This window comes from Molothrus ater, chromosome 7, assembly GCF_012460135.2.
Source record: "Molothrus ater isolate BHLD 08-10-18 breed brown headed cowbird chromosome 7, BPBGC_Mater_1.1, whole genome shotgun sequence".
Classification (NCBI taxonomy): Eukaryota; Metazoa; Chordata; class Aves; order Passeriformes; family Icteridae; genus Molothrus; species Molothrus ater.
Window position 1 is genome coordinate 11,491,041 of NC_050484.2, and position 25,663 is coordinate 11,516,703.

The 25,663-nt window shown below is 39.0% G+C and overlaps 2 protein-coding genes across 6 annotated transcripts; both read left to right on the forward strand.

Annotated features, from left to right (window-relative positions):
• Window positions 1-164: 164 nt before the first annotated feature.
• On the forward strand, window positions 165-16,401 carry CFLAR (CASP8 and FADD like apoptosis regulator). Of its 3 annotated transcripts, XM_036386896.2 has the most exons (12): window positions 165-254; window positions 1,577-1,699; window positions 3,285-3,716; window positions 4,614-4,719; window positions 5,645-5,780; window positions 5,944-6,041; window positions 6,994-7,045; window positions 7,772-7,827; window positions 8,772-8,850; window positions 11,110-11,605; window positions 12,530-12,677; window positions 14,099-16,401. In XM_036386896.2, exons 3-11 carry the CDS (start codon window positions 3,421-3,423, stop codon window positions 12,672-12,674), a joined length of 1,464 nt encoding a protein of 487 aa, XP_036242789.1. In that variant the 5' UTR covers window positions 165-254; window positions 1,577-1,699; window positions 3,285-3,420; the 3' UTR covers window positions 12,675-12,677; window positions 14,099-16,401. The 3 variants fall into 3 exon arrangements, with proteins under 3 accessions (XP_036242789.1, XP_036242787.1, XP_036242788.1); XM_036386894.2 differs by having other exon boundaries at window positions 12,530-16,401; XM_036386895.2 differs by having other exon boundaries at window positions 168-254; window positions 1,580-1,699; window positions 12,530-16,401.
• CASP10 (caspase 10) lies at window positions 14,301-25,120 on the forward strand. 3 transcript variants are annotated; one of them, XM_054515428.1, is made up of 8 exons: window positions 14,301-14,357; window positions 18,497-18,847; window positions 18,991-19,090; window positions 19,640-19,775; window positions 20,642-20,730; window positions 22,147-22,252; window positions 22,991-23,495; window positions 24,006-25,120. In XM_054515428.1, exons 2-8 carry the CDS (start codon window positions 18,534-18,536, stop codon window positions 24,175-24,177), a joined length of 1,422 nt encoding a protein of 473 aa, XP_054371403.1. In that variant the 5' UTR covers window positions 14,301-14,357; window positions 18,497-18,533; the 3' UTR covers window positions 24,178-25,120. The 3 variants fall into 3 exon arrangements, with proteins under 3 accessions (XP_054371403.1, XP_036243188.1, XP_036243187.1); XM_036387295.1 differs by lacking the exon at window positions 14,301-14,357 and adding an exon at window positions 17,181-17,293; XM_036387294.2 differs by lacking the exon at window positions 14,301-14,357 and adding an exon at window positions 17,217-17,300.
• Window positions 25,121-25,663: the final 543 nt, after the last annotated feature.

Below are 25,663 nucleotides of genomic sequence, written 5' to 3' on the forward strand. Positions count from 1 at the left end.
GCCCCGGCCGCCGTGTCCGTATACCAGGGGGAGGTACCGGGACGCGCCGCAGGCCCTGTCCCGCCTCCATCCGCCGTGAGTCGGTTTTGTTTGTTTGACTGCGGGGTACAGCAGGAAACAAAACTAAAACCAACATCCTGCCTCTCCCCGTCCGCCCCTGGCCTGGCGCTGGCCAGCGGGCCGGTACGGCCCCAGCTCCTCCCTGCTCCAAATGGCGGACCTGGCTGCTGTAGAGACCTCCCCGACGCGTCCGGGTGCGTTCTACCTTCCTCCGTTCCTTCCCCCCTCCTTCCCTCGCACTTCCCTTCCCACCGCGCGCTCTGAGCACAGGCGGCCGAGCGCCGCTGCGAGCGGGACCCGGGCTCGGTCTGAGCTCGTGGTGAGAGCCGAAACCGAATGTGATTTTAAATGACGCACTTAGAAAAATTACTGGAAATCTGCATAAACCACGTTTAGTAGTTGGGGTTTTTTGATTGCTTTTGGGGTTATTTTTTTGTTTTGTTTTAATTAAGAGGACTGGGACCTTAAAACAAATTAGCGTCGTAAGGAATGTGGTGATCCCCGCAGCAATTCCCAGGTTTTCCTGAGTACCTTGTACAAGTTCTGTTGAAGGCCGTAGGGCAGTGAGGCAATAGGGGAATTTAAAAGGCGTGGAGCATGCTCTGCGACTTTGAAAAATGCCAGATGAGCCTCCTCCAAGTGCAGCCGTTCCAGCACAGCAGCTAAGGCAGAGCACAGCGCATCCCGAGCCCCCCCGGCAAGGTCATCTCTGTTCTCCCCTTCCAGCACGGCTCTTCCGGCCGAGCTCGTCCTGTGGAAGGAAGATAATTTCCTAAATCAGAACGACACCCACTGGAGTTATATCCTGGTTTTGTTGCTGCAAAGATGACTGGGAAAGGTTCAAGATGCAAAATGCCAGCAAGGAGTTAACTGGAGCCTTGTGCATCTTTGTGTGAAATTTTAGTATGTTATTTCCTGCTCCTTTGCAAGGGTGTTAAAAACAAAAGCCTAATTAGACATGCACATGAGCACAAAAATTATTGAGGCAACTTTATCTCTGATGACTATGAACTTTTTTATTTTGTCTTATAAAAGATAGGCTGATTTATCTATCTCTCCTCTTTGTAGAGAATTCATATTCAGTAAGTCATCTTGTTGCAAAGTTCAGATAATCAAAAGCCAGGCTGCTGGGTGTATGGTGTGATTTGCTTTTTTTCTTTAACTGTTGCATCTATAATGACTGTATCTGTTATATTTGAAAAAGGGGTCATCAGATGGAAGGGTGGAACATTATGCCCTTTATATCTTACGGCAGAGTGGATTGGCAAAGTTACAAACTGTTTTAGTTTATACTAAAAATTCACTTCCTGTTGCTTTTACTCATTTCCCACACAGTACCCAATGAATGTTATCTGCACAGCTGGTTTTCCTATGTAGAGCTATGTAGAGCACAATTCCTGGTTCACTGCAGTCATACAGGAGAATGACTGACCCTTGGTCATTTTCTTTGGTTTTCCCACCCCATAAAATTAGGAAGTAGCCCCCACAGTAATTTGTGATCTTGACATTTGTCCAGCAGAGAATGAGTTAATGTAGTCACTGGAAAATTCTGGATGGAAACCAATGTGTTCAGCATCAGTGGTTTGGCAATGGTCGAATGCCAGTTTTCCCGTGTTCTTGTGAACAGTTTTACATACAGGTAAGATAATTTCAAGACTGAGTAGAATCAGCATTTTTTTATAATGAGCATGTAATGTACCATATTTAAAGGAAATTCATGAGAGAAGAGGATTCATATGTGTGTTTTAAAGGCAAATTATTTTTAAGTTAATATATAAACAGTAATTCTGCATGCCTGAAATTCCAACTCGGTGGGAAATTCCCCAATAGCACACAGCCTTCCTCTGTTTTTTTTTAACTGGTTTTAAAAGATTAGATAAAAATCAACTGGAGTAGTTAAAAAGTTTTTCTGGTATTTCCAAAACTGACCAAAAGTTGTTAAATTCCTGTTTTACTTTAAAGTTAAACTATTACTTCAAGGTCTTTTGAAAGTCCCAGCGGAATGTACCTGGGAGATGCTTTCATATGAAGGTGCTTTGTGCCTCCCCCTTCTTGACTGCATTATGTCATGAAATCAGTGTCATTCTATAGAATTCTCACAAGTGTTTGATGCTAGATTGAAAATAAGTTATAAATATAAAAGCAATAAATATACTTTTCTTCTGATAGAAAACTTTCCAAAACACATTACGGTGCATGAGGGGTTCCTCTGTTTTAGATTAATTTATCTCACCTGCTTAATTATGGACACAATATGTGACATTTTTGATTGCAACTTGTAGAATGTGTAGCAAAAGGATGAAAATGCTGCAAAAATCTAATTCAGGTGCTAGAATCTTTTGGTATATTAGGCTTTGAAGTTGAATTGGCATTTGCTTTCCAGTATGGTGTAAATAAGACTCTGCAGTATAGTGATCAAACTCTGTGGAAGGACTAAGATTTGTCTTTAGGTTTGCTCATCTGCCACTTCTCCGTATATGTAATGGAGGTCAGAGGAGGTTAGATAGAATTTCCATAGCTGGTGGCAGTGGAAATTGAGCACAGCACCCTCCTGATTTTGTTAATCACGAGGCTGGGGGTTTTTCTAGGTTTGAATTTTTGTTCCAGTTTTCAGCATGATGGTACATGAATGTTTAGTGAAGAAAAGATGGTCTATGGCTTATCTATACCTTCAGAATGAACGAATTTGCATATTTAAGGTTGGAGTATTTTCTTTGAGTGGGTTTTCAATCTTTTTGAGCATGGAGGGTATGTGTGGAAAATCCTTTTAACTCCAGATTAGAATAAATTTAAATTATATTAATAATAAGGAAATACACACACTCTTGAATTTACAGATAATTAGTAAATGTTATATTGTTGCTCGGAAAAGGGCAGAGCTTTGGAAATACTTAATCTACCACCCATCAGCAAGCTGATGACTTTTGTTTCAAGCTGATGACATTTGTTTCAAGCTGATGACTTTTGTTTCACTTCCTATGGAATATACAGACTCATGGTAAGGTAATTTACTCTAAAAAGAATTTGCATGTCTTTCTGATTAGTATGACCTTCCAAATACTTTTAGTTTTGTAATGAACAACTGGGAGATTCCCTTGAATAAAGGAGGTCTGAGTAGTGTGTGTTGGAGTGTTAGTTGAAAGTTAAATGCTTCAGATGGGAGAGTTAACTGTGGACTTGTGCAGAAGGTCACTGATTTATTGCCTTTTAATTCTCTCCCACAGAACTGTCCTTGTAGAAATGCACCTAGATAAGAATGAGCACGAGAGAGGTGCTATGGTAGACACAGGCTTCATGTCATGCTGGTTTCCAGTTTAAAAACCTGTAGGCTGGCAATTTTAAAGGAACAGCAACAAAGTGATGACCAGGTACCAAGTGCCAGCTTTCCTTATTCATCAGATTCAAGAAGAATTGGGTAAAGAAGAAGAAGAGATGATGGTTTTCCTGTGCCGAGACCTTGCTCCTGACTTGGCCAATGCTGATCTTAAAGAGATCCTGCTGGCTTTGAATGAGAGAGAGAAACTGACTCCTGTTGGCTTATCTGAGCTCTTGTACAGAGTTAAGAGGTTTGACTTGCTGAGGAGGATCCTGAACACTGAGAAAGCAACAGTGGAAGCTCACCTTGCCAGGAGTTTCAGACTTATCCCTGATTACAGGTAATATATCTATTTCAGATTTCAAAGCTATGCTGTCTTGTTCAAAATATGTGGTTTGTTTTTTTCCTTTGTTTGGAGGGGTGGGAGCAGTATGGGTGAGTTGTTGTTTTAATTTTTTTTTATTTATTTAATACTTCTCAGATTCAGAGAATATTTATTGAAGGTAGAAGAAGAGCAGAAAAGGACATTATATCTTGAGTTATAGTTCAAAGAAAATGTCAAATTTAGTCCCTGAATTAAGCTTCAGTAGTTTCTTACTAGTCATGGCATTAGAAGCATCTGTATTTAAGGAGTTTGTGTGTTTGTGAATATAAACAGTGATGTTTGTAGAGTTCTAGATTAGCAGCTAAAAATGACACTTTAAAAGAATATCATTGGTTAGACACATTTTCTTTTCTGGTTTGCTTTGGGGACATAGCCACGTGGTATAACTTTTCTCAAGGGACCTCTCTCTTACTTGTTTTAGTCTATTAGTTTTGAGAGGCTTAAATTAAGAAATTCCAGTTATTTTCTTTGAGAGACTTCAGAAAGAAATCCATATACTAATAAGGAAGATTTTCCTTTATTAAATTCTCACTAAAATAAAAATCATGTAACTAAGAGGTAAAAAAGTTAAGGATGTGTTCTGTTGTCTCATTCTCTCACTTAATCTCTGTCAAACATTAAAGAAACTTCTGTTTTCCTAACAGTAGCTATTATGCTGTCAGTCTGAAAAACACAGATGATGATTAGCAAGAGTATTTTCTAATTGGATCTTGAAACAGGGTACATTTTTTACCTGTTTCTTAGTTAGAAATCGTAGATTAAGACTGGAACATGGGGAGAAGTTGAGTAGTTGGGAAAGGGAGGAATCTTGCTGCAAGCTAATAATTTAGAAATATCTCAACTTTATTTCAGGGTACTAATGGTAGAGATAAATGAAAATCTGGAAAAAGATGAAGTGGGTTCTCTTGGTTTTCTACTCAGGGATTATGCACCTCGTATGAAAATGGCAAAAGATAAGGTATGTTTTCCCTAATTCTGGCATTCTCCTCTGCAGCAAAGATACATTAAAGTAAAAAAATCTGTAGCTAGACAGCAAAGGAAAGGAGTCACTACTTCAAGGAGTATTGAGGCAGGAGTACACAAACATCAGGAAGCAGACGAGGAGTTGTGGCTTCTGTTTCATTTTGTTGATTTTTAATTCAAGGAAAGAAGCATGGAAAACTAGTAAAAAAGTAAGAGGGAACAGTGCTTCTTATAGTGTATGGTGGTTGAATGTACTTAATGGGCAGGCATTTTACAGAAGTCTTTCTTCAGTATTTCTGACCTGAAAGTTTATGTAAGAATCATCTCAAACCAGTAACCATTTGAACTGTATCTTGAATTACAAAGTCACTTTTTGTTTGTGCTCTGCTTCACTTGCAAAAGAACACATATATTGTAATTACGTCTTTGTAGCTTTGCATTCTAAATATTTTTTCAAGTCCTCTGAGAAAGCAGAAATTCAGTAGAGAGGACTCAGAAACCTTGACCACCATGCAGAGAAGACTGAAGATTTCTGTCTTCTTCATTTGAGGTTTTTTTCCTTTTCTATCTTCAGTCAGAGAAGGAGAGAGGCCCTGAAAATTTCCCAAAGCTTTTCTTGCCTCTTGCTTTGTGGCATGTGAGTGGCATTTGCAGTGGCTGGCTTTGTAGCAAAAACAAAATGCAAAACTGTTTCCTCAAAAACTTAAGATTGATTTTTAAGAATATCACTTTGTAGTTTCTATTAGTCCTGTGATAATATCAAGGATTCATATGTCTCTCAGATAATTTTCTTAGAAGGTGTAACATCTCTAATCGTTTATACAGCCTTTATGACCTCTCCATGGTATTTTCTGTATTGCTTTGTTACATTTGGTGGAGAAAAAGACACTGATGTGTTTGGGTTTATGTTGCTATTCTAGAGTTTTCTAGCTCTTATAATTGACCTAGAGAAGCTAAATTTGGTGGCTCCTAATCAACTGGATTTGATAGAAAACTGTTTTCGAAGTATTCACAGGATAGACTTGATTAGGAAGATTCAGACGTACAAACACAAAGGTAAGATGCTCTTTTTGCACTGGTTACTCTTGATAGCAGCAATCAGATGTGCTGAAGATAAAACTATGACTTAACAAATAAGGGCATTTGCATTCTTCATAGATTTAGATTTTCAAAACCGCTGAAATATCATGGTGTATTTGTGTTTCTGTTAAATTTGCAGCTTCAGTGTCCTCCGTTCATTGTCAGCCAGTTTATGTAAATGCTCATCAGGCCTCTCTCCCTAATGTCAATCTGATTGAGCCTCCTTATCACTCAGGGGTAAGTATACAAGAAGTGAAACAAATCCTTTGCTTCTGAATATTGCCAGACTTTAAAAGGAGATCCATCTTTCAGAGCCTGAGGAATTAGAGAGGGCTAGTGACTAAAATATTGCTTGGTTTACTTCTGTTATTCCTATTATTTTCCAAGTTTATGGTCTGATTTAATCTGCCTGAGAAAGATGCCATTTAAAGGACTTCTGTGAATTTTTTCCTATTTTTTGAACGTATAAAATCTGTATCTTGGAAGTTTTTTTTGTATTACACTGTGGAGGGAGAAGTTTTGTTCTTTGCAAAACATATTCTTCTTCTTTGTACCTTTGGACCTTTCCAGGAAAGTAAAGCTGAAAATGATAGCTTTCTTAAGAAGAGTTTTTCAGGGTTTTTTTTTGTGGTTTGTTTTAAACACAGTTTAAGAAGATATCTCAGTATCTGAAAAGTCATCAAATCCTATTGCATGCAGTATTCTTTATATTTGAGTTAGCTCTGATATTGTATTAGTATCACCTTTCTTGAAGTCTTTAACCTTGCTAAATGTGATGATATTCATTGTCATGTGTTCAGTAAACATGCAGCTCCCTGCTGCTGTATAGGAAACAAAGTTCACATCTTCAGAGGCTTTTCCTTGCTGATGATAACAAGCTGGTGTTTTTTGGTTTTTGGTGGTTTGTTTTTTGGGGGTTTTATTTGGGTGGGTTTTTTTTGTTTTATTTTCGTTTGGTTTTTTTGTGTGGTTTTTTTTTGTTGTTGTTGTTGTTTTTTGGTGTTGTTTTTTTTTTGTCTGTGCTCTGGGTAGGTTTTTTCATCTGTTATGTTGTATTTCTATTTAGCTGATAGAAATTAATCCAAAATATCATTTTACTGAGGAAGAAATACTGCTGTGTTTTATTTTGGAACATGTTTATTAATTCTTGAAGGAGAATAGGAAAATTAGGCCTTTTTCTTAATTTCAGATTCAGAATGAGAGCATGAAAAAATTACAAAATGGATCAAGTCTTACTCTGGGTAAGAGCATTTTATCTAAAAGAGCCAAATGAATAATTTCATTACATCAAAAGGACTGCTATTTGATAATTGTGTTCATGGCTAATCCTGTTAATAACATCAGGAGCAGACAGTATTCGATATCTCTCAGAAATGAGCCTGGCCTTACTGGTTGGTCTTGTATTTGCTTTACTTGTGCTGCCACATCTTAAAGCATTCTTAAAAATTGTAAGCTTCCACTGTCAAAACTTCTTAACAGAATAAATATTTTATTAGTAAAACCATGGATAAAATTGGCTAGCCAGCTCTGGAGGCCTGTGTAGTGCAGTTCTGCCCATTAACTCTGAAGAAGGAAGTTTTTGTGTCAGTTCAGCAGTGAACTGCCCACCAGGCCAGCCAGGAAGTTGTGCATTGAATACCAGGTTCTTTCCATGTATATTGTGTTTTCTCTGGAAACCTCAAATACCTCTCAAATATGGTGATTTTTAAAATTAGTTGGGTGAATTCTTTCAGTGTAGAAGAGATTCATTGTTTCTTCTAGTCCCAAGCAATGCAGAATGAAATCCAGCTAACATTTTAGAGGTGAATAATTTAGGGATTTTTAAACTTCAGTGGCATACATAGAAACTAAGCAGTCCCAATGGGTGAGAACTTTGCTGAAGTAGATACATTCTTCTTTATAATTGATCTGGTGATTAAAAGATATCACTGGCACTTGCATACTGAGATTGCTTCTGTATGTTTTAGCTGCAGCAGAACCACTTCACATGTCCATTGAGGAGTCAGGATCAGTGCCACATAAGGTATATTCTTGTGTATACGTATGCATGTAAATAAATATAATCTCCGTGAATATTTTCCTTAGTTTTCTTTGTGTTTCATTTTGAGATTTCTTGAGTTGTGTGCAGACAGAACAATGGGTACATCCTCAGCCATAAACAGGTTCTGTGAATTGTTTTTGGAGAATATATTTGAAATATAAAATATTTGCTGCTACTCTGGAAGCATCAGTGTGCAAAATACATGTATATATGATGTGCACACAGAACTCATACATTTATTAGTGGAGGCCAAGTTAAAACCTGTTGAAGTACAGACCTCTTGCCACCTGCATTAGAAATCACAGAGCTTCTTTGCATGCAGTAGATTTTGTTCTTGATTCCCTCCTCACCCCTTGCTCTCGAGGCAGAAGACAGACATGCTTTGGGGATTAATGATAAGGATGGCCAACTGCTATTTGCACTAGTTCTGCTATAGGCCAGGAACCAACCTGTAGCAAATTGATTTGCTTCAATCAGTTCTCTTCAGAGTGGAGAGGAATTGTGATAGAGTCATTGTGGATGACTTAGGAATAAGGAGATTGTTCAAATAAATAAGGAAATAAATTTTCTGATGAGCAGTGCTTGCTTGCACACCTGAGGAATACAAAAGTTCTCCACATGAAGCTTGTACAGTTTTAGTCTCTGTTTAAGAATCTTTATGGTAGTGAGATTATATAACACAAGTACACAAAAACTAAGCCTGTACTAGAAATAGAGGGAAAGGAATCATTAGTCCCTTTCTCCTGGATTTTGTTATATAGATAAGATACATTACAACCCAGTAGACAGATTTCTGCTAGCTACTTGGTGAAAAACAACAAAATGTTATTTAATATATCTAAAACATAAAATTTGAGAAAATAATATGGTCTAAAAGTTGAGAAAGTGATGTATTAAGTTCGTAATTGTCCTTTCACATTTCTCAGATGTCTGATGATTCCTACAGAATGCAAAGTCAACCTTTAGGAATATGCCTGATAATAGATTGTATTGGCAATGACACTGGTAAGTCTCTGGAATTTTAAGTCTCTTAACTTGTTAATCTCAGATCATTAGAGAATTTAGTATAAAAAATATAATGTACATTTACCAGCCAGATTAGGGTAGTGTTGTCCCAGTCATTTAATCTACCAATTCTAATAAGAGTTCAAAGAGTTGGAAGGGACAACATCAGGTTAAAGCCAACTGTCCTAATTATTGGAGACAATGTTTGGTTTTTTTGGTGCAGAATCTCTGAATGAAAGAACTTGGAAGAGGATAGACTGAATTTTGGGATGGGCAAAAAGGATATTCAGCAACCAACAGAAAAATTAGGCTTACAGCAGTCATACAGTCATACAGCAGGTTATTGGCAGAAGTGGTAGTGTTTCCCACCAGCTAACAAAACCAAAACTGTTGTGGATTTGAAGTGCAATCATATTGGACACCAGAGATTTTCAATAGCCATGAGGTCCTTTGTTAATGATGCACCTGGGCTTCTGTCCTATCTTGCACAGTTCAGCTGAAAGTGTCACCTCTGCTGGCAGTGTAGTCACTGCCATGGTTGAAATGTGGGGGTTTCCTAATTGCCTTTGTAGAATCCTAGAATTAGATCTTTGTACAGTCAAAATAGCCCCTCACTCTCTAAGCACTGTAACACATGAGGCTAAAAATAAAAATGGAGTATTTGCAGCCAGTTCTGTAAGAGGCTGGGAGATGTAGGGAAGGAGAGGCTTTTCAGGCGTATCTTTTGGTTTTCTCAAATGTAATGGTCAGCAGGTGAACTAACTTAGAATTGCTGATGTAGTTGAAGGGCAGTGTTTGTGGAGCTCACATTCTGAAAGTCTGTATCTCAGATGTATAAAGTCACAATGTCAGCATTTAACATGATAGAAGGCAGGACTTGCACTGAAGTACATTATGGTGCTAGTGGGATTCAGAGGAGATGGGGCATATGGCATTGCTTAAAGGAGTTTGCTAGAAAGGCAGAAATAGTTGTGCACACTATCCTGATGTCTGAGTACACTGAAGAAAAAGAAGAGGGCAGGGGAAAACATTAGAAATTGTATCTGTGGCATCCATTAGAATCTGTAGCTGTCCCAAGATTTAATCTCAGGAAAAGAACCAGTAACAGATACTGTAGGATCAAGAATTACAACACTTGATAATGCCCAGTGTAAACTTTATCAAATGCTGATAAAATTCAAATAGAAAGCACCTTGCTCTTTTGTAAATAGCTGCTTTTGACTTTTCCATTTGGAAATCAGTTTCAATCCTTACATTGTATAAACAATGAGGGGAGAAAAGTGTTTTATGTAGAATGGAGATGCTGAAAAATCAGTGCAGGTTTGTTGGCAGATGGCTAGTGTTGAAGAAATAGGTAGTTTCTGATCTCAGGCTGCAGCATGTAATTCTTTTCCTACCAGAAGCTGTGCATGGGCAATGGATATGTGCTTTATACTAAAGATCCAATGCTATAAGTTATAGTAGTAGCTTGTGGTTCTCTGAACACTTAATACCTGTGGTTTTAACCACCATGTATCTGGTTTCAGTCCCATATTAAGAAACATCCAAAGTAGTTATTCAGATCTTAACACTTTTTCCTGCAGCACAGGTTAACACAAATACAGTAAGAGTTAAGTCTTGTGGTTTGACTACATACAGTTTTAATTTCTAACTTGATTGAAAGAGTTCATTATTCAGCTTGTGGGTTTTTTTGCCTGAAAATGCCATTCTGTCCCAGTTAAGACTCCAGTGTCCACTCTTCACCTGGAGCTCATCACTTAAAATTTTAGGAAGCAAAAATGACTGCAGCAGGTTCATTTTTGACTGATGAAAGAGAACCTCTGTGTTTCTTATGCAGTTCTGTGTATCTATAATAGCCATTCAGAGTAATTTAGACCAATTAAAAGGTGGAGCAGACTTCCTATGCTGTCCAGATCACTCTTCATCATTTCAAGTGTGGTTTTCCTTGCCTTATATTTTAAGTCTTAGGAATTTGGAATACTAGCTCTAAAGGAAAACATTTAAGTGTCTGTGGAATGTGAACAGATACACAGTGTCTCTGCTGTCATGAAACATGTAACTCACAGGAAAGACAACATGCATATAGCACTATAAGTATGCAATGTACTGTGCTCAACACCAAGTACTCCTGATTTTTTAATTATTGTGCTAAAATAAACTACTTAGTTTCAATAGAAAAACACTGTAAGTACTGTAATTCAATATAGATGAGATTGAGCCTTGGTGTGCCTTGGTTTAATTACTTGTTGCTTCTTTCAGATGTGTTGGAAGAGACCTTCAGAGGCTTAGGCTATGACGTTCATTGTCACAGATATTTAAATATGAGCTCCATGAATCAAACATTGCTTGAAGTTGCAAGGTGGCAGAAGCACAAATATTGTGACAGCTTCGTTTGCATATTGGTCAGCCGTGGAAACTCTCGGAGCATCTTCTGTACAGATCACACCTTTTCTGGATTCCCTTTGGAACAAATAAAGAAATACTTTACAGCAGACTCATGTCCTGGACTCCTAGGAAAACCAAAGCTTTTTTTTATTCAGAGCTATGTTGTGCCAGAAGATGAGCAAGAATGTACCTGTCTGTTGGAAGTTGATGGCAATGCTGATAGTATCAGAGCTAAAGTCACTATTCCCCATACAGCAGACATCTTTTGGAGTCATTGCAAGGTGGATGTGTCTACACTAGAACAATCCCCAACTTCACCTTCAAAATATCTACGCTGTCTGGCTGAGCTACTCCGTAATCCTTATAAAAGGTAAATTAAAGTAAGAGGAAAGAAATAACCCTTTTTCTATTATAGCTTATTGTCATGGAGAATGAGAAACCTTAAATTTCAAACCATCTGCTCCTGAAATGTGTTTTCTTGCAGTGTCATAGTCTAAAAGACAAGTATCCTCACACAATTGCATAGAAAGGTAGCCTAAAATAGGAATGAAGTTTCTGATGTTACAGTGTAAAGTTAAAGTGTGTTATGGCATTGGGGTTTGCAGAGTGAGAAGGGAAGAACCTGTCCTGGATAATGTATGTCAGTGCTTTAGACAGGATTGGAAATCTTCCTTCTGCAAGATAAACAGGCTTCTGTTAAATTGAAGATTGCCATGTACCATTAAGACAGCTGTGCTTGCAAATGTAAACAGTCAGTGCTTAAGTTCAGGACAAAGGCAGTAGAGAGGGAAGGATTTTCTACTTTCTCTAAATTTAATTAACCCTTTATTCACAGAGCAAATTGATTTCCAATATGTAATCTTGAACTTAAACTATCAGAAAACTTTTGTCTGTTTAAAGAGATCAAAAGGAATCTGTGGAAAAGTCAGATACATTTGGATATATAACTTACCAACAAAGGCTTTATCTATACAGCTGATCTACCAGGGAACTAACTGTTATTCAAGGTAGTTGAAGTGCTAACATTTAGTACCTTTTTACAAGCCCTAAAGCCTTGTCCTGAAATCACAGATCATCATGTCAGCATAATCAATATCACAGCAATGATTTGGGTCATAAGAGTTTGTCTCAAAATGCATGTGCAGCCGTGTGTGTTAGAGGTCTTGCCTCTGCAGTAGACTGAAATTGCAAATTTTCTCCATGCTGAGTCTGAAGTTATCTTCTCTCTTGTGAATTCTTAAATGGTGTCTTGCTTCATTCTCTAATGGAATGCTTTTGATTTTTTTTGCTGCAGGAAACTCTGTATATTGTCTATCCATATGGAACTGAACAAAAAAGTTTATGATGGGAATGTGACCGCTGACCCAAGCCAACAGTACTCACTGCTGCTCCAGCACACACTGAGAAAGAAACTTTTTTTCCCACTTGATTGCTGTTAAAAAGTACATATCTGAAGTTACTAACAAGAAGCATTTGCTATGATGCAAACAGTTTAATGCATACTTTTATTTATGCATTGTTATTTCATGTATATCTAAAGTGCCTGTTGCTTCAAACACAGGAATTTACAAGCATTTTAGTGTGCTAAGACACTAGATTTTGTATTTTAATATCATAGTCTCTGAAAGCTTGGATGAGAATGGTAGCTATTGTATAGCAGTGCAGCATATCTTGTTACTGAATGCCACGGGTAAACAGAGTGTAAAGAGATCTAAACTGTATAGCTGTTGGGTTTTCCAAGAAAAAACAGAAGTGTTTTTATTGCTTCATTGGTGGTTTTTAACATACCTCCTAGCAGTTAATATTTGAACAAATATACTGAAATGCATTGATTATTTTCCCCTGCACCTAGTAGTGGCAAATGGCTCAGGAAAGCATTCCTACCCAGTAATGCCAGATCTTTGCTAACAAGTTCTGGCTTGCATGCCTCTATAGACTGGCAAAACAGAAGGGAGAGAAAGATGGTCTTTTCAGTAATCTGGATTCCATCTGTTTGCTGCATTAAATATTCCATTGTTAGAACTGTCCACTGCTCACAGGGGTTCTGTGTTAATAAATGAGACAGTCTGCCATGCTTTGGGCCAAGTATGTTTTCTGCTAATGCAAAAATGAGTGTACATGTGACAGGACATTACAGTAATCTGCCACACAGTTAAAAACATGTGGGATTTTGGCAGATGTCTCGTGGAAGCTGAAACATGATTCACACTCATTGTACCAGGCATAGTTGTAAAAAGATACTTCAAAATATTTCAATTTAAATGTAGCATGTAGCAGCCATGGGCCTTTAAGACTATATTAGGTTGAACACGCCACCCTTACTGCTTTTGCTTATGAAAAAGAATATGCCTCTATTAATTCATTTTTTCCCAAGTGCTCTTGTTCTTGTGAAAAAATAAAAGGGAAAATTGTCCTAAATACAAAAATTTTTCTCCTATGTAGGTAGCAGTTGCCTAACTAAAAGTTAACTGCCTTAAAGTTCAGTTAGCCTGCTTGTATAACCTGGATGGGTTGTATTGAAGTTTATTGTCACTGAACTTAGTGACAATAAAGTAGGCCACTTGTAAATATTTAATTTTTACTCCTAATATAGTGTCCTATGCGGGAAAATAATTCAAGGTCTGGTATTCTCTGCTTGGTTTCTGTTTACATTTTTAATGGAAAAAGAGAAGGATACAAAATCACAGATATAGAATCTTAGAAGTTACTTCCTATGGTGGCTAGTAAATGAACTAAATGGTGAACCAAACATTTCCTCTGGTTGTAGAAATAAGGTGTCATTTCAAGTTACATGTATCTAAGTAATGTTAGAAAATGTGATGTTTTTCACGGGTTAACTTCACTTTCCCATTTCCTTTACTAGCTTTTGCATTTGACAAGCGCCTCTGCTGCCCTATAGACAACCAAAAGCAGGGAGAATGGAACCAAGAGGAGACAGATGAGGAAAAGAAATGTGAAAATTTTAAGCAGGAACAAGGAGGGAATGGTAGGGAGCATCAAGAGAAGAACAAGTAGGGGAAAGACGATTCGGAGGAGAAATACAGTATTAATACTGGAAGGAGAAGAAAACAGGAAAAAGGAAGTGAGAATAATAGTGGCTGTCTTTACAGACTAATGATGTGGTGAGTTGGTTGATGTTTTGTGGATTGGTTGGTTGGGGGTTTTGAGTGATGCTAAATGCAACTATTTACTTAAAATATTAGCAGTAGAATATATTCTGCTTTTAGTTTTGTGACAAATTTGATTTGGGGGTTAAGAAGGATACATGTTCTTTGCCTTACTGCAAGACACAGTAAGTAAAGTCCATGTCCCTTTCATTAAGAAATGATGCAGAACTGCTGTTTTGAAAACTAGAGGCTCATGAACCAACCCTTTCAGTGGAAAAGCAAGGGACTCTCTTTGTGAATGGCTGCTTGGTTGGAAGTGGTTGTAACCCTCTAGAGTTGTGGGGACAGACATGTATTGTGCAGCATTCATGGGTGTCAGATACAGATTTTTTACACTGATTCTCAGTACATTCTCATACTGTAGCTATACACAATCTATAACCAAGCATTATTTATTGCCTTGACACATCTTTCAGGTGTGGTATTCAGGCAGGCTGGTTCCCTGTACCTGTTGCATAGTGACTATTTATGCAGGACTTCTGTGATGGCAGTTGTCCTTTGCTTCTCCTGTAGTTTATAGAATCATGGACTCATAGAATCCTGTTTATAGAATCACAGACTTATAGAATCTGCTGAGTTAGAAGGGACCTGTCAAGATCATCTAGTCCAACTCCTGGCCCTGCACAGGACATCTCAAGAATCTCACCATGTGCCTGACAGTGTTGTCCAAAAGCTTCTTGAGCTCTGCCAGGATTGGTGCTGTGACCAACTTCCCTGGAGAGCCTATTCCAGCACCCAACCATCCTCTGGATGAAGAACCTCTTCCTAAAATTTACCCTAACCATCCCCTGACACAGTTTGATTTCTCCAGTCCTGTCAGTGGTCACCAGAGACAAGCACTTGATAACCTCTGCCCCTCTGCTTCCCCTTGTGAAGATGTTGAAGACTGCAATGAGTTCTCCCCTCAGTCTCCTCTTCTCCAGCCTGAACAAACCAAGTGACCTCAACCCCTCCTCAGAGGGCCTCCCCTCCAAACACCCTTATCAGGTTTCTATGTCCTCCATACACATGATGGGGACTGTTTCTTCTTGCTGTAGTGCGCACTTAAATGGATGCAGGGTGTGGACTACATCAAGTTGTCCCTGTACTGCAGATAGTGAAATGATCTCAGGTTAAATAATCCTTTAGCCAAAAGAAAAGGAGGAAGAGAATTTTGGATGCATTATGAGTTAGGGTGTTAGCACAGAACATAGAGAGTGACGTGCTGGTGAAATTTCACGGTCTTGGACTGCCGAAATGTCTGGTTTTCAGAACCTATTCTTGAAGGAGGTAAAACAAGCTACACTGCTCCTGATTGTGAGAGGTTGGAATAAGGCTACCAGAGTCACTGCTCTGGCACTTAACTACCGTTTTGGTTTCTCATAACTGTGAAAAAAATTTCTTGTAGTTCTGTATGTGCTCTGTATATGGAAGGTGATGCCTTTAAGTGGCTCAGAAGGTGTACTCATGAGGCAAGAGAGTCGATGGTGTTTTGTACCAGACTTGAGTTGCATGCTTTTTCTCAGCCACCTACACTGATGTGGCTGAGCCGTAAGTTGAGTTTACTTTGCACTGTTACATATTTGTGTATTACAGTGGTTACCGATTCATTATCCAAAATAGAAGTTATGTTCAGGAGGATGTTACTGTGATAGCACTTGTAGATGGAGTATGCTGTATGGCTGATCTCCCCTTTGAACTCTGCATAAGAAGTAACAGTGGCTCCTATTACAAATACCTGTCAGAGAAGCTTTTTATGGGAGTTTCTGAGAATTCTTTTCTGCTTTCCAGAGTTTCAAGTTTCTGACAAGCAGAACAGTATTGCTGAGAAGAGGCTGCTGTCTGTGTGGATAATCTATATTCAATTTAAATTAAATCTCCTTTGACAGCTTTTCTGTGGCTGGTTTAAATAATGTCTATTTTTCAGCTTCTGTTTTAGAAACAATAATAAGACACTATAATTGGATACAAATGCTGGGTTTCATGCTCATATTCTGAATAAAATTTCTGTATGCAGTCAGACTGATTGTCCGTCTCTCTCTCTAGACCATAGAATAACTAGACCATAGAATAACTCTGAAATTCTTGATCTATTTATCTTGCAGACCTCTATAACTTGTTAAATTAGGCTGTGAAGTTTACAGCTCTATAAAAGCGAGATGACATAATAAAGGACAGCAAGCCTTATAGTTTGAGCAGGTAACTCAACTGCTCTTGGTGTATTGTACAACAACTTTTGGCATGAGCAAGCAGACGCTTCCCATCCTGTCTCCATTGACCCGAGGTTGTGGGGGGATACAGGTGAAGGCCCCGAGGAGCCTGCACTGAGCAGTCTGCTCACCTTCTTCTTCCTCCCTTTACTGCAGCGGACACAGACCTACGTACAGACGGTACTGCAGCCCTCTCCCACAAGCACTGCTCTTCGAGCTTCCTTCCAGTGGAGAAACAAAAATTTAAATAATGTACCTAAAATGTTTGAGGCCTTTTTGCGATGTAGCCTGCTTTAAAATGGCTTGGCAGCAAAAGCGAGGCGAATTACGGGTCATGTCTTACACTTGGTACCCGAGGCGCTGCCTGAAGCTTTTCCCGGTCGCTGGCAGCGTTCCCCGAGCTCACGGGCCCGAGGCCGCGGGCGGGCTCCGGCCGGGGCTGGCCCGGCGGGGCGGGGCGGTGCCACCGCTCGTGTGAAAGCCGTGGCGGGCGCTGGCAGCCGTGCCCCGCTCCTCGACGGGCTCCTTCCCTCGCATCCACCTGATCTCGCATTCCGCCCTGCTGCTGACGCTGCCTCCCGCCGCGGGCGGGAACTGGGCGCGCCTCCCCCGCCCGCGGCCAGCCGCAATAGGGACCGCCAAAGGGGCCGCGAGCCGCCGTGCCGGGCAGCTGCCGGGACAGGGATCGGGACTGGAATTCGTGTAAGAGGTACCACAGTGTGGGGCTGAAATGGAGAGGGAAGGAAGGAAGGAAGGAAGGCTCCATCTCCCCAGCCCAGAGCGTAACTCCCGCTCGTTTTGTGTGTGCTGCTCCCGGCTGCGCGCGGCCTCCGGGATATTCCTCCCACGTGGGCTGAGCTTTCGGCGCTTGCGGGCGCTCCGGCTTTGCATTATACCTAAACCCTTGGGGCAGTGCTCCAGGTCATCTAACACAATTTAAAGAAAAGGTAACCCTTATCCTGCTTATTTCCTACGATTTTCTTTCTCTGAGGCGATATCTGAAAGCATACATCAGAGATGCGGATTGGTTACTTTCCTGCGTCGATGCCCCGTGCTGACCAAGCCTGGGCAGCGAGCAGATCCTGCACTGATTGTGCTCCCTCGTGTAGAAACCTTTGCTTCCAACTGCCCTAAGCAAAAGATTGAAGACCTACCAGCCAGAAGGCACCGAAGCACCTTCTTACCTATTTAACCTTCCAGGGGCAGAAGCCTAGGCAGAACTGCCTAGGCTACATGGAAGAAGTTGGTGTAGTGCAGGGTTGATTAGTCTCTATTAAACCTGAGTAAGCGTGAGTTGCTTGTGCAGAGCCTATTTAGACTGAGCATTGAGTGCTATTACATTTTAACTGCCTTTTACTTGTAAGGGAGGCTTATAAGGGTTTTTCTATGCCAAATGTCAAATACAACGTGGAAGCAAATTACAGCTGGGAGTGGATGGCTATTCCACAGCTTCAGTTTGAGTGTCAGCCAAGGTACAGAAGAACACCTCCCTGCTACAGCCAGAGAACAAGCTCTTGGACTGCAGATCAGGGAATACGCATGAACCACTGTGCTGTCTCCATTAATAGCTGTAATAAGTTACTGCAGGGACTCTTCCCCATTACAACAGAAAGAAGCAAAGATCTGAATGTGGAAGATGTTCAAAAGAAAAGAAAATTCAGACCTTGAGGTCATCTAACAAAGTTTTTAGCTCAGAGCAGGGCTAACTCCAATTATAGACTGGGTTGTTCGGTGCTTCTGCCAAATCTGGTCTTTTTGTGGTCTGTGTTTAGACAAGGAAGTAAGTTTCAAATTTATTTAAATTAAAAGGTAATTCAAGGCTTCCAAACAACCATTGGGTAAAATTTTAGTAGAATTGCTGTATTGAGGATTCAAGTGTTACTAGTGTTTGCTTTCTGCTTTCAGACAGAGAGAAGCTGTTTCAGCTGTTGGTTCCAGCAACATGGAGAATGATATCAGCTTGAAGTTCCATCAGCAGCTTTTCCTTATTAGTGAAAATCTGGTGACTGAAGATGTAGCAGCTTTAAAATTTCTCTGTACTGACTTGCTCCACCTCAGTAAACTAGAAGGTGTGAAGTCAGCAGCAGACATCTTTAAGCTCCTTATGGCTCAAGAATATCTGAATGTAGAAGACACTTTCCTACTAGCTGAACTCTTATACAAAATTAAATGTCACTCCTTGCTTGAGAAACTTGGTTACACCAAGGAGAAAGTACAAGAACGTCTGAGTGAGAAGGGAAGAATATCTCCATACAGGTAAGCTGGCAGTGGAATTCTGTTCCCTCCATTACTGCTATCTATGCCATACTGTTTTCCTTTCCATTTTTGAATTATTGGATTGCCTTTGGTTTTTATACCATCTTCTGTTCCACTTTTATCTCACTGCATCTCTGTTACAGGCAGATGCTGTATGAATTGTCAGAGAACATCACCAGTGTGATGTTGAAGGAAATCACATTTCTCCTGAGAGACCATCTTCCAAAGCGATGCATGATTCTTGTATGTGAGGAGTGAGCCAAATGTGTACATGGTGGGAAGGGAAGAAGGAAGGTGGGAAATAGAAGAAAAAGTGGGAGAAGTGTTTGGCAGAATAGAGCATAATATGCAGCTAGGCTGGTTGTATTCACAGGGATAGCAAGAAGGAAGATGTTGACAGGCAAGAGTAGAATTTGGTCCCTCGTGCCAAGGTCAGTCGCTGACAGTTCACAGAGTATAAAAAGGTGACAAATCAAATCTTTTCCCTGCTTGAGCCATATGCAAGGGAGATTCATGTCACTGGTACTGTTTCACAGCAATGAGGCCTCTTGAAGCCACGAGTCATTAATATGGTTTGGGTCAATCTGTTTAAACAAGACCATACCAAATAAAAACACAACCAGTGGCTTTCCATGAAGAAACATTTCTGCTTTTACGGTGATGTAAAATTGACTGGTCCCTATTGGTAGGGAGCAAAGCAGATAAGTAATGTGATTGTCTGAGACAGGGCTGAAAAGCAAGTTTTGATTTCCAAGGAACAAAAATATTTTACTCTCTCCTTTTGGCTGTCAGTCTGCTTTGGATCTGCTGACTTTATTGGAAAAGCAGGGCCTTTTAACGAAAGACAATGTAAAGATACTGGAGGATGTCTGTATGACCGTTTCACCTGATCTCCTGAAGACAATAGACCTCTACAAAAAGGGAAAAGGTGAGAAACTCATAGTCTAGGAGTAGGTTTGCTAAAATGCAGAAAGCACTAGATGTGTCTGGGCTACTGAGCTTAAGGTCATATATGTGTATTGCTGAAATGGGAGCTAGAGTGGCATAAATCTGGTGTAACAATTCCTTGCCTGCATTACTTCCTGGCTGAATTCCTGAAATTCAGTACAGGGATGTGCTGGAATATCTAAGGCCACACAGAGCAGCCCAGCACATACAGAACAGGCTGGGAAACTGAAAATCTGCTTATAGCTATGTCTCATTTCTCCATTTCCCCAGTAATAGTATTGAGATGATGACAACTGTCCTGTAAAAGGCACTTTGTGATCTGTGAATGTGCACTACATAAAGGCAGTTGCCTGCTAACAGGCTGGCAAAACAAACTGTGTTTGCATGTGTGTCTGATTCATGGGCTATGAGCATACAGATGATTTTTGATTTAAAATTAAAAAAAGAGATTACTGATTCAGGAGAAAATAAACAAAAAATATCAATTTCAGTAGTAAGAATGCAGATTCTTAAATACAGGTAATTTCTAAGCTGATATCCAGATGAAAAATTAATTTGAATGTCTTGGGGAGAATCTATCTTTGTACCATGGGTATCTTTATTTTGCAATATTGATACAAATTGAAGCCTTTCCTTTGTCACAAAAATAAATATAATAAAAATAACCAAAAAATGTTCAGAATAGATCTACTGAACATGATCATGCTATCTTGTGTGGAGGAATTATTCCTTTCTGTGAAACAGTATTTCAGATGCAAAAAGTTATGTATTGTAGCTGAACTTTTTTGCTGCATCCACAAATATTTGACTTATCTTCATAAATATCTATGCTGGCGTTTTTTCTAGATAACAAGGCTGCTAATTTTACACAAGGCTTCCCTGAAGTAAACATGGAGCTGTGTGGAGAATTCAGCAATGTAGAAAATGAATCCAAGGTTTGAGACAATCTCTTAAATCTTTTTTGAATACCTGGGGGTGTGAGGTTTTCATCCTCTCTTGTATGACATTCATCATGAAAGGACTTGTGAGATATCTGTATGTCTCATAAAGTTCCTTGACTGATAATTTTGAATGTTTCAAAGGATATTTTTAACCTTGGAGGCCAGAAATTTAGCAATATTGACAGGTGTGTTGGAGGCAAAATGGACATAATACTTTTGAAGTTATTCACACATCAGCGCATGTGCTTATCTTCCTGAAAAAGGCAAAACATTTTGCATTTGTCTAAGTTGTGCATTGTGGAGATGGCAGTAGAATGTGCAAGGGACAAATGGAGCTTCACAGTTCTCACTTTTTGCATCTGGTTTAGAAAAGGTCTCAGGGATAGCATGCAAAGCCCTTGTTAGAAGGATTAAAAGGGGGCAAGAGTTTTTTGTAAGCTATTGCAGAGGTCTTGGTACATGAGAAAAGATCTCTTTTGTGAGATCCCTTCTTAGAGGCCTTGTGTGCACTCCTAAACCATAGCAGTGTAACCACTGAATTATCCCTTTGGCCTTTTCTTTGTGATGGCCATAGATACTGAAGGAGCAAGTTGCTCCATTTGTTTATAGCTATTTAATTTCTTGAAGTACTGTGCTGTAATATCTTTTCATTATCTGATGTTCATACTGCTGCAAAGCTGTTGAAGGAACTTGGAGTGCTGCCTTCATTTTGTCCTACTAAAATGCACAAAAGGAGGTGTGGAATGCTCTCTAGTGAGGAGGAAGGAACTCCAGTGGATGGAGTTTTTTATTTCTACCCAAGGTTGGACTTAAATACATGGTACTTGAAGTTTTGGTTCTTTTCAGCTTTAATTTTTTATTTTTTTTTTTAAGTGGGAGGTAATTTTAAATCTTAACAAAAAACTTGTAGTGTGATAGGTTTATGCATTTCTGAGATTTCTGTTCTGCTTGCATCCTTTTCCAGTGGATCAGTATGAATCACCTACTGCAGGTATTTATTACTGTTCTCAAAAAAAGCCAACTCAGATGTCTAACTTCCTATAGCTTCAGTGTGATCCCTCTGCCATGAAGCTAAAACACTGTTTTGACATTCGAAACATTTGAGGTCTTCTGTCCATCACCAACTCAGATTGCACAGTTTGGCTGCTGAATCCTGCCTTGTGCATACAGATGAGAACCCAGATGCTAAATCCTTCTTCTGCAGTTTGATAGGATGGTGACAGTGTGCTTTGAGTTTCACTGATGTTTTTTCACAGAGGGAGGCACAATTGAGTTCCAGATGGTTAAAAATAGCCCACAGTCTTAGGTGCCTCTAACTCCTGGATGCCAATTTTGAGACATGCTAAGTAAATATCAGTAAGTTGAATAAATCCATTGAAACTGTAAGCTTTTTTCTTCTTCTTTCTACAGACTATGAAAAGCTACAAAATGGATGGGCCACACAGAGGATTTTGTCTCATTATTAATAATGTTAACTTCAATAGTTCTCAGAGGAAGGGTTCCTGCAAAGATGCTGGTAAGTTACTGAAGTGAGATTTTTGGAGGATCTCTGTTTCCCCAGGTGAGTTGATTCTGTAGTACTGCACTATATTTTATTGTCTATGGTTAGTTAATATTCTAAAAGAGTGAAATGTTTGATATGTGTTAAATTATGTCATTTGTTTATCATGGGGAGAGGATAAAGGACAAGTAACCACATGGTTTTTCTGTTGGATTATTCTTGAATAATTTTAAGAATCACTTTTTACTTATCCTTTATCTACAGCTATAGTAAAGAACTAAAACTGAACTAAATTAAACCATCATTCTACCTAATATAATGCAAAAATCTGTAATCAAGCAACTCTGTGCAAACTTCTTACTTGGTTCTGTTTCTTCTATTTATCTCTTATGAATAGTCAAAACTGCAACTGAAAAATAATGATGTGAGAAAGGTTTTGCAAGATCTTTTCTGAAACTGGGAAAGGGCAGATTCTTTGTGTTTTCAAGTGTCATTTGCATGCTCACTTACAATGACAATGTATGCACTATTTTCTGAAGCTTTTCTAGAAATATCCAGGAACTCTGTGTTTGAGCTGATGCCATCTTTTTTTAGTCCAGTTAACCTTTAGTTGGTACTAGTATGAGGATGAAGCTGCAGAAGTGTCAGGGTGTAAGGTCTTTCCCCCTCCCAGATTAGCTTGCATGGTGACTGACTTCATAAAATGTTTTTCTCTTGCCTCAAATTTTCCTTTTATCTTTTATTTATTTACAGAGCAACTGGAGAGAGTATTCACGTGGCTTGGTCTGGATGTGAGGACTTACACAGATCTGATGTCTGGGGAGATTATCAATCTCATGGAAACTTGGCAGCGTGTGCCAGATCACAAAGACAGGAACTGTTTTATATGTTGTATTCTATCTCATGGAAAGTCAGGAGCAATCTATGGGACAGATGAAAGACCTGTGCCAATCCGTGTGCTTACATCCCACTTCACTGCCAAACAATGTCCCCAACTGGCTGCAAAACCCAAACTCTTCTTTATCCAAGCATGCCAGGGTGACAAGATACAGTGTCCTGTCTATGTTAATACTGATGGACCAACTCCTGACTTGTCTTCCATGCAAGAGAGAGTTTTTCTTTCCGAAAGCATTCCTGAAGAGGCTGATTTCCTCCTAGGCATGGCCACAGTTGATGGATATGTCTCTTTCCGGCACATGGAAGAGGGCAGTTGGTATATTCAGGCCCTCTGCAGCAAGCTACAATTGTTGGTACCGAGGTAAATCCTTGCCTTAGTGCTCTGATTAAATTTTTCTTCTCCAAAGGTAGTTTATCTAGGAACACCCACCCATGTTCAAAGGTAGATGGAATTAGCTGAAGTGATGATTTCACACTGATTAATTTACATTAACTCTGCTAGTACCATACATGTACTGTAGAATGTGAAGTTTATTATGAAAAACACTCAAAACCTCACATCTATAATCTTTAAGATAGCACAGTTATGATAGGTTAAAATATTTTATGATAGGTTAAAATATTTTATTCCACTATTTTTCTTTATTGGTCAAATTAAGCAAGACAGCAAGAAAAGGTCTTTTGTTTTTAGTATGACTCAAATAAGGACAAAAGAGAAATTTGGAGAAAACTGTGTTTTCTTTTTTTGTGTTTTAAATGTTTATACTCTATCTTCTGGCTGATCAGGGAGATGTTAAGTGGATTGCCATCTGCTCACTAATAACTAATTTCTTTTTCTTTTATTTTTTTTTTTCTCTCCTTCTGGCTGTAGGGGTGAAGATATTTTGTCAATTCTTACACAAGTTAATGAAGATGTGGCCAGACGTGATAGCCCTTCAGGGACAAAGAAGCAAATGCCCCAACCAGCATATACCTTAAGAAGAAAATTTATATTCCCAATACCTATGGCCCCTCCTCCTTCAGAGCAACATCAGTGCTTTTAATAAACATGATTTTATCATCTCATTTAAATGCAGTTCATCACACTATCTATTTTAAGATACTTAGCCAAAACTTTGAGAATTTGTTAGCTTCGATGCAAGGCCTTATAAATTTTTTGTCAAACAAACTGAAACTGGAGGAGACACAATTAAAACAATCAGTGTGCCAGCTATTTACATCATCTCTATATTCTGAGTTATCAGTGTTGGAAAAACCACACTGAGTAACTCATGTTAAGCATTTTTTTACCTGCACAGGCTGCAGATACAATAGGTTTTTCCTCACAGCATAGGGATTGTATGTAAGCTTTCATATTTAAACCAGGATTGTTAATGGTCTGGTTTAGATTCATCAGGTTTAATTTTTCAGGCTAACAATTTTAAATCCTGTTTCTAAATCCACTAGCTATGTTCATAGAGAGAAAAAAGTGGGAATGAAGAGACAAAACCTTAAGTAGTAAGTGGAAAAGGATTTCTTCAATCTCTAATGAAAATTACATTTAACTTAATAAAGAACCAGTTTCCAACTGAAATCAGCAATTTGTTCCACAGTGCCCTCAAATGTCTAGCATAAGCTTCAAGTACAATGAAGTTTTCCAAAACTGAGTAAAGCCAAAATGCGGCTTATTAGGATAGAATGATGTGAAGCCTCTGTGAAGCCTTGTGAACTGTTATTTCCCCATCACTTCTGAGAAAATTTATGGTAGAAGATTTGCCTGCTATGAAATACAGCAGTCAGATTAACTTTGTTAAGCATTACAGTTTTAAATTATCATTTGTTGGTTTAGGATCTAAAATGCAACCAATTTGTGATGGCTCCTATGGACTAAGCTGCTGACAGAATTTTGTGAGTTAACTGAAATAATGCCATGTTGTTTTGTTATGAACACTTACTACATACACCTGTGTCTTTCCTGTTATTACATTAAATTCATACTTTTTAAGAGCTTGGTGAGATAAAAATTCTGTGTTGGGGTAAGGGTTTGTCCTTGTTTCTGACTGATTCCTGCACTTTGTTGGGCTTCATGAATCAGTGAGGTTTTAACTGCTTAAGGGTTTAAGCTGAAGTGTAACTTCCTGAAAATACTCATTGTTATATAAGATTAGCAATACCTTAAGGTGAGGATGGGAAAAAGTAGTGCTATTGGGTGCAATTTATAGCTTGCACTATTTTTAGGAGGGGAGTTTTGCATCATACAGAGCATATTGAAATGCAGCCAGTTTTCCAAAACATGATGGTCCCTTTATGATAATGAAGTGGTACTGCATTTTAATACCCATTGCATTTTAAGTCTTCTGAGATGGCACGGCTGCCACACTTGAAGTCACATTTATGCCACAGATAAGGAAAATGTTTCATCCTTTAGTGGAATATATAACATTGGGATGGAATTGTGATGTTTCTGGCTTGCAGTTACTGTTCAGACTTGATGCACTCATTTTGTATGTTTAAGAAACAAATTTTTATCAGTCTGGAGTAACCATTGAC

What these genes read in the sequence shown, in the direction of transcription:
- CFLAR (XM_036386894.2), top strand. Translation starts at nt 3,421, where the DNA reads ATGACCAGGTACCAAGTGCCAGCTTTCCTTATTCATCAGATTCAAGAA. An exon ending in TGAAAATGGCAAAAGATAAG is followed by an intron (nt 4,720 to 5,644) that starts GTATGTTTTCCC and finishes TTGCTATTCTAG; the next exon opens with AGTTTTCTAGCTCTTATAAT. An exon ending in CAGGATCAGTGCCACATAAG is followed by an intron (nt 7,828 to 8,771) that starts GTATATTCTTGT and finishes CACATTTCTCAG; the next exon opens with ATGTCTGATGATTCCTACAG.
- CASP10 (XM_054515428.1), top strand. Translation starts at nt 18,534, where the DNA reads ATGGAGAATGATATCAGCTTGAAGTTCCATCAGCAGCTTTTCCTTATT. An exon ending in CAAAGCGATGCATGATTCTT is followed by an intron (nt 19,091 to 19,639) that starts GTATGTGAGGAG and finishes TTTGGCTGTCAG; the next exon opens with TCTGCTTTGGATCTGCTGAC. An exon ending in CTACAATTGTTGGTACCGAG is followed by an intron (nt 23,496 to 24,005) that starts GTAAATCCTTGC and finishes TTCTGGCTGTAG; the next exon opens with GGGTGAAGATATTTTGTCAA.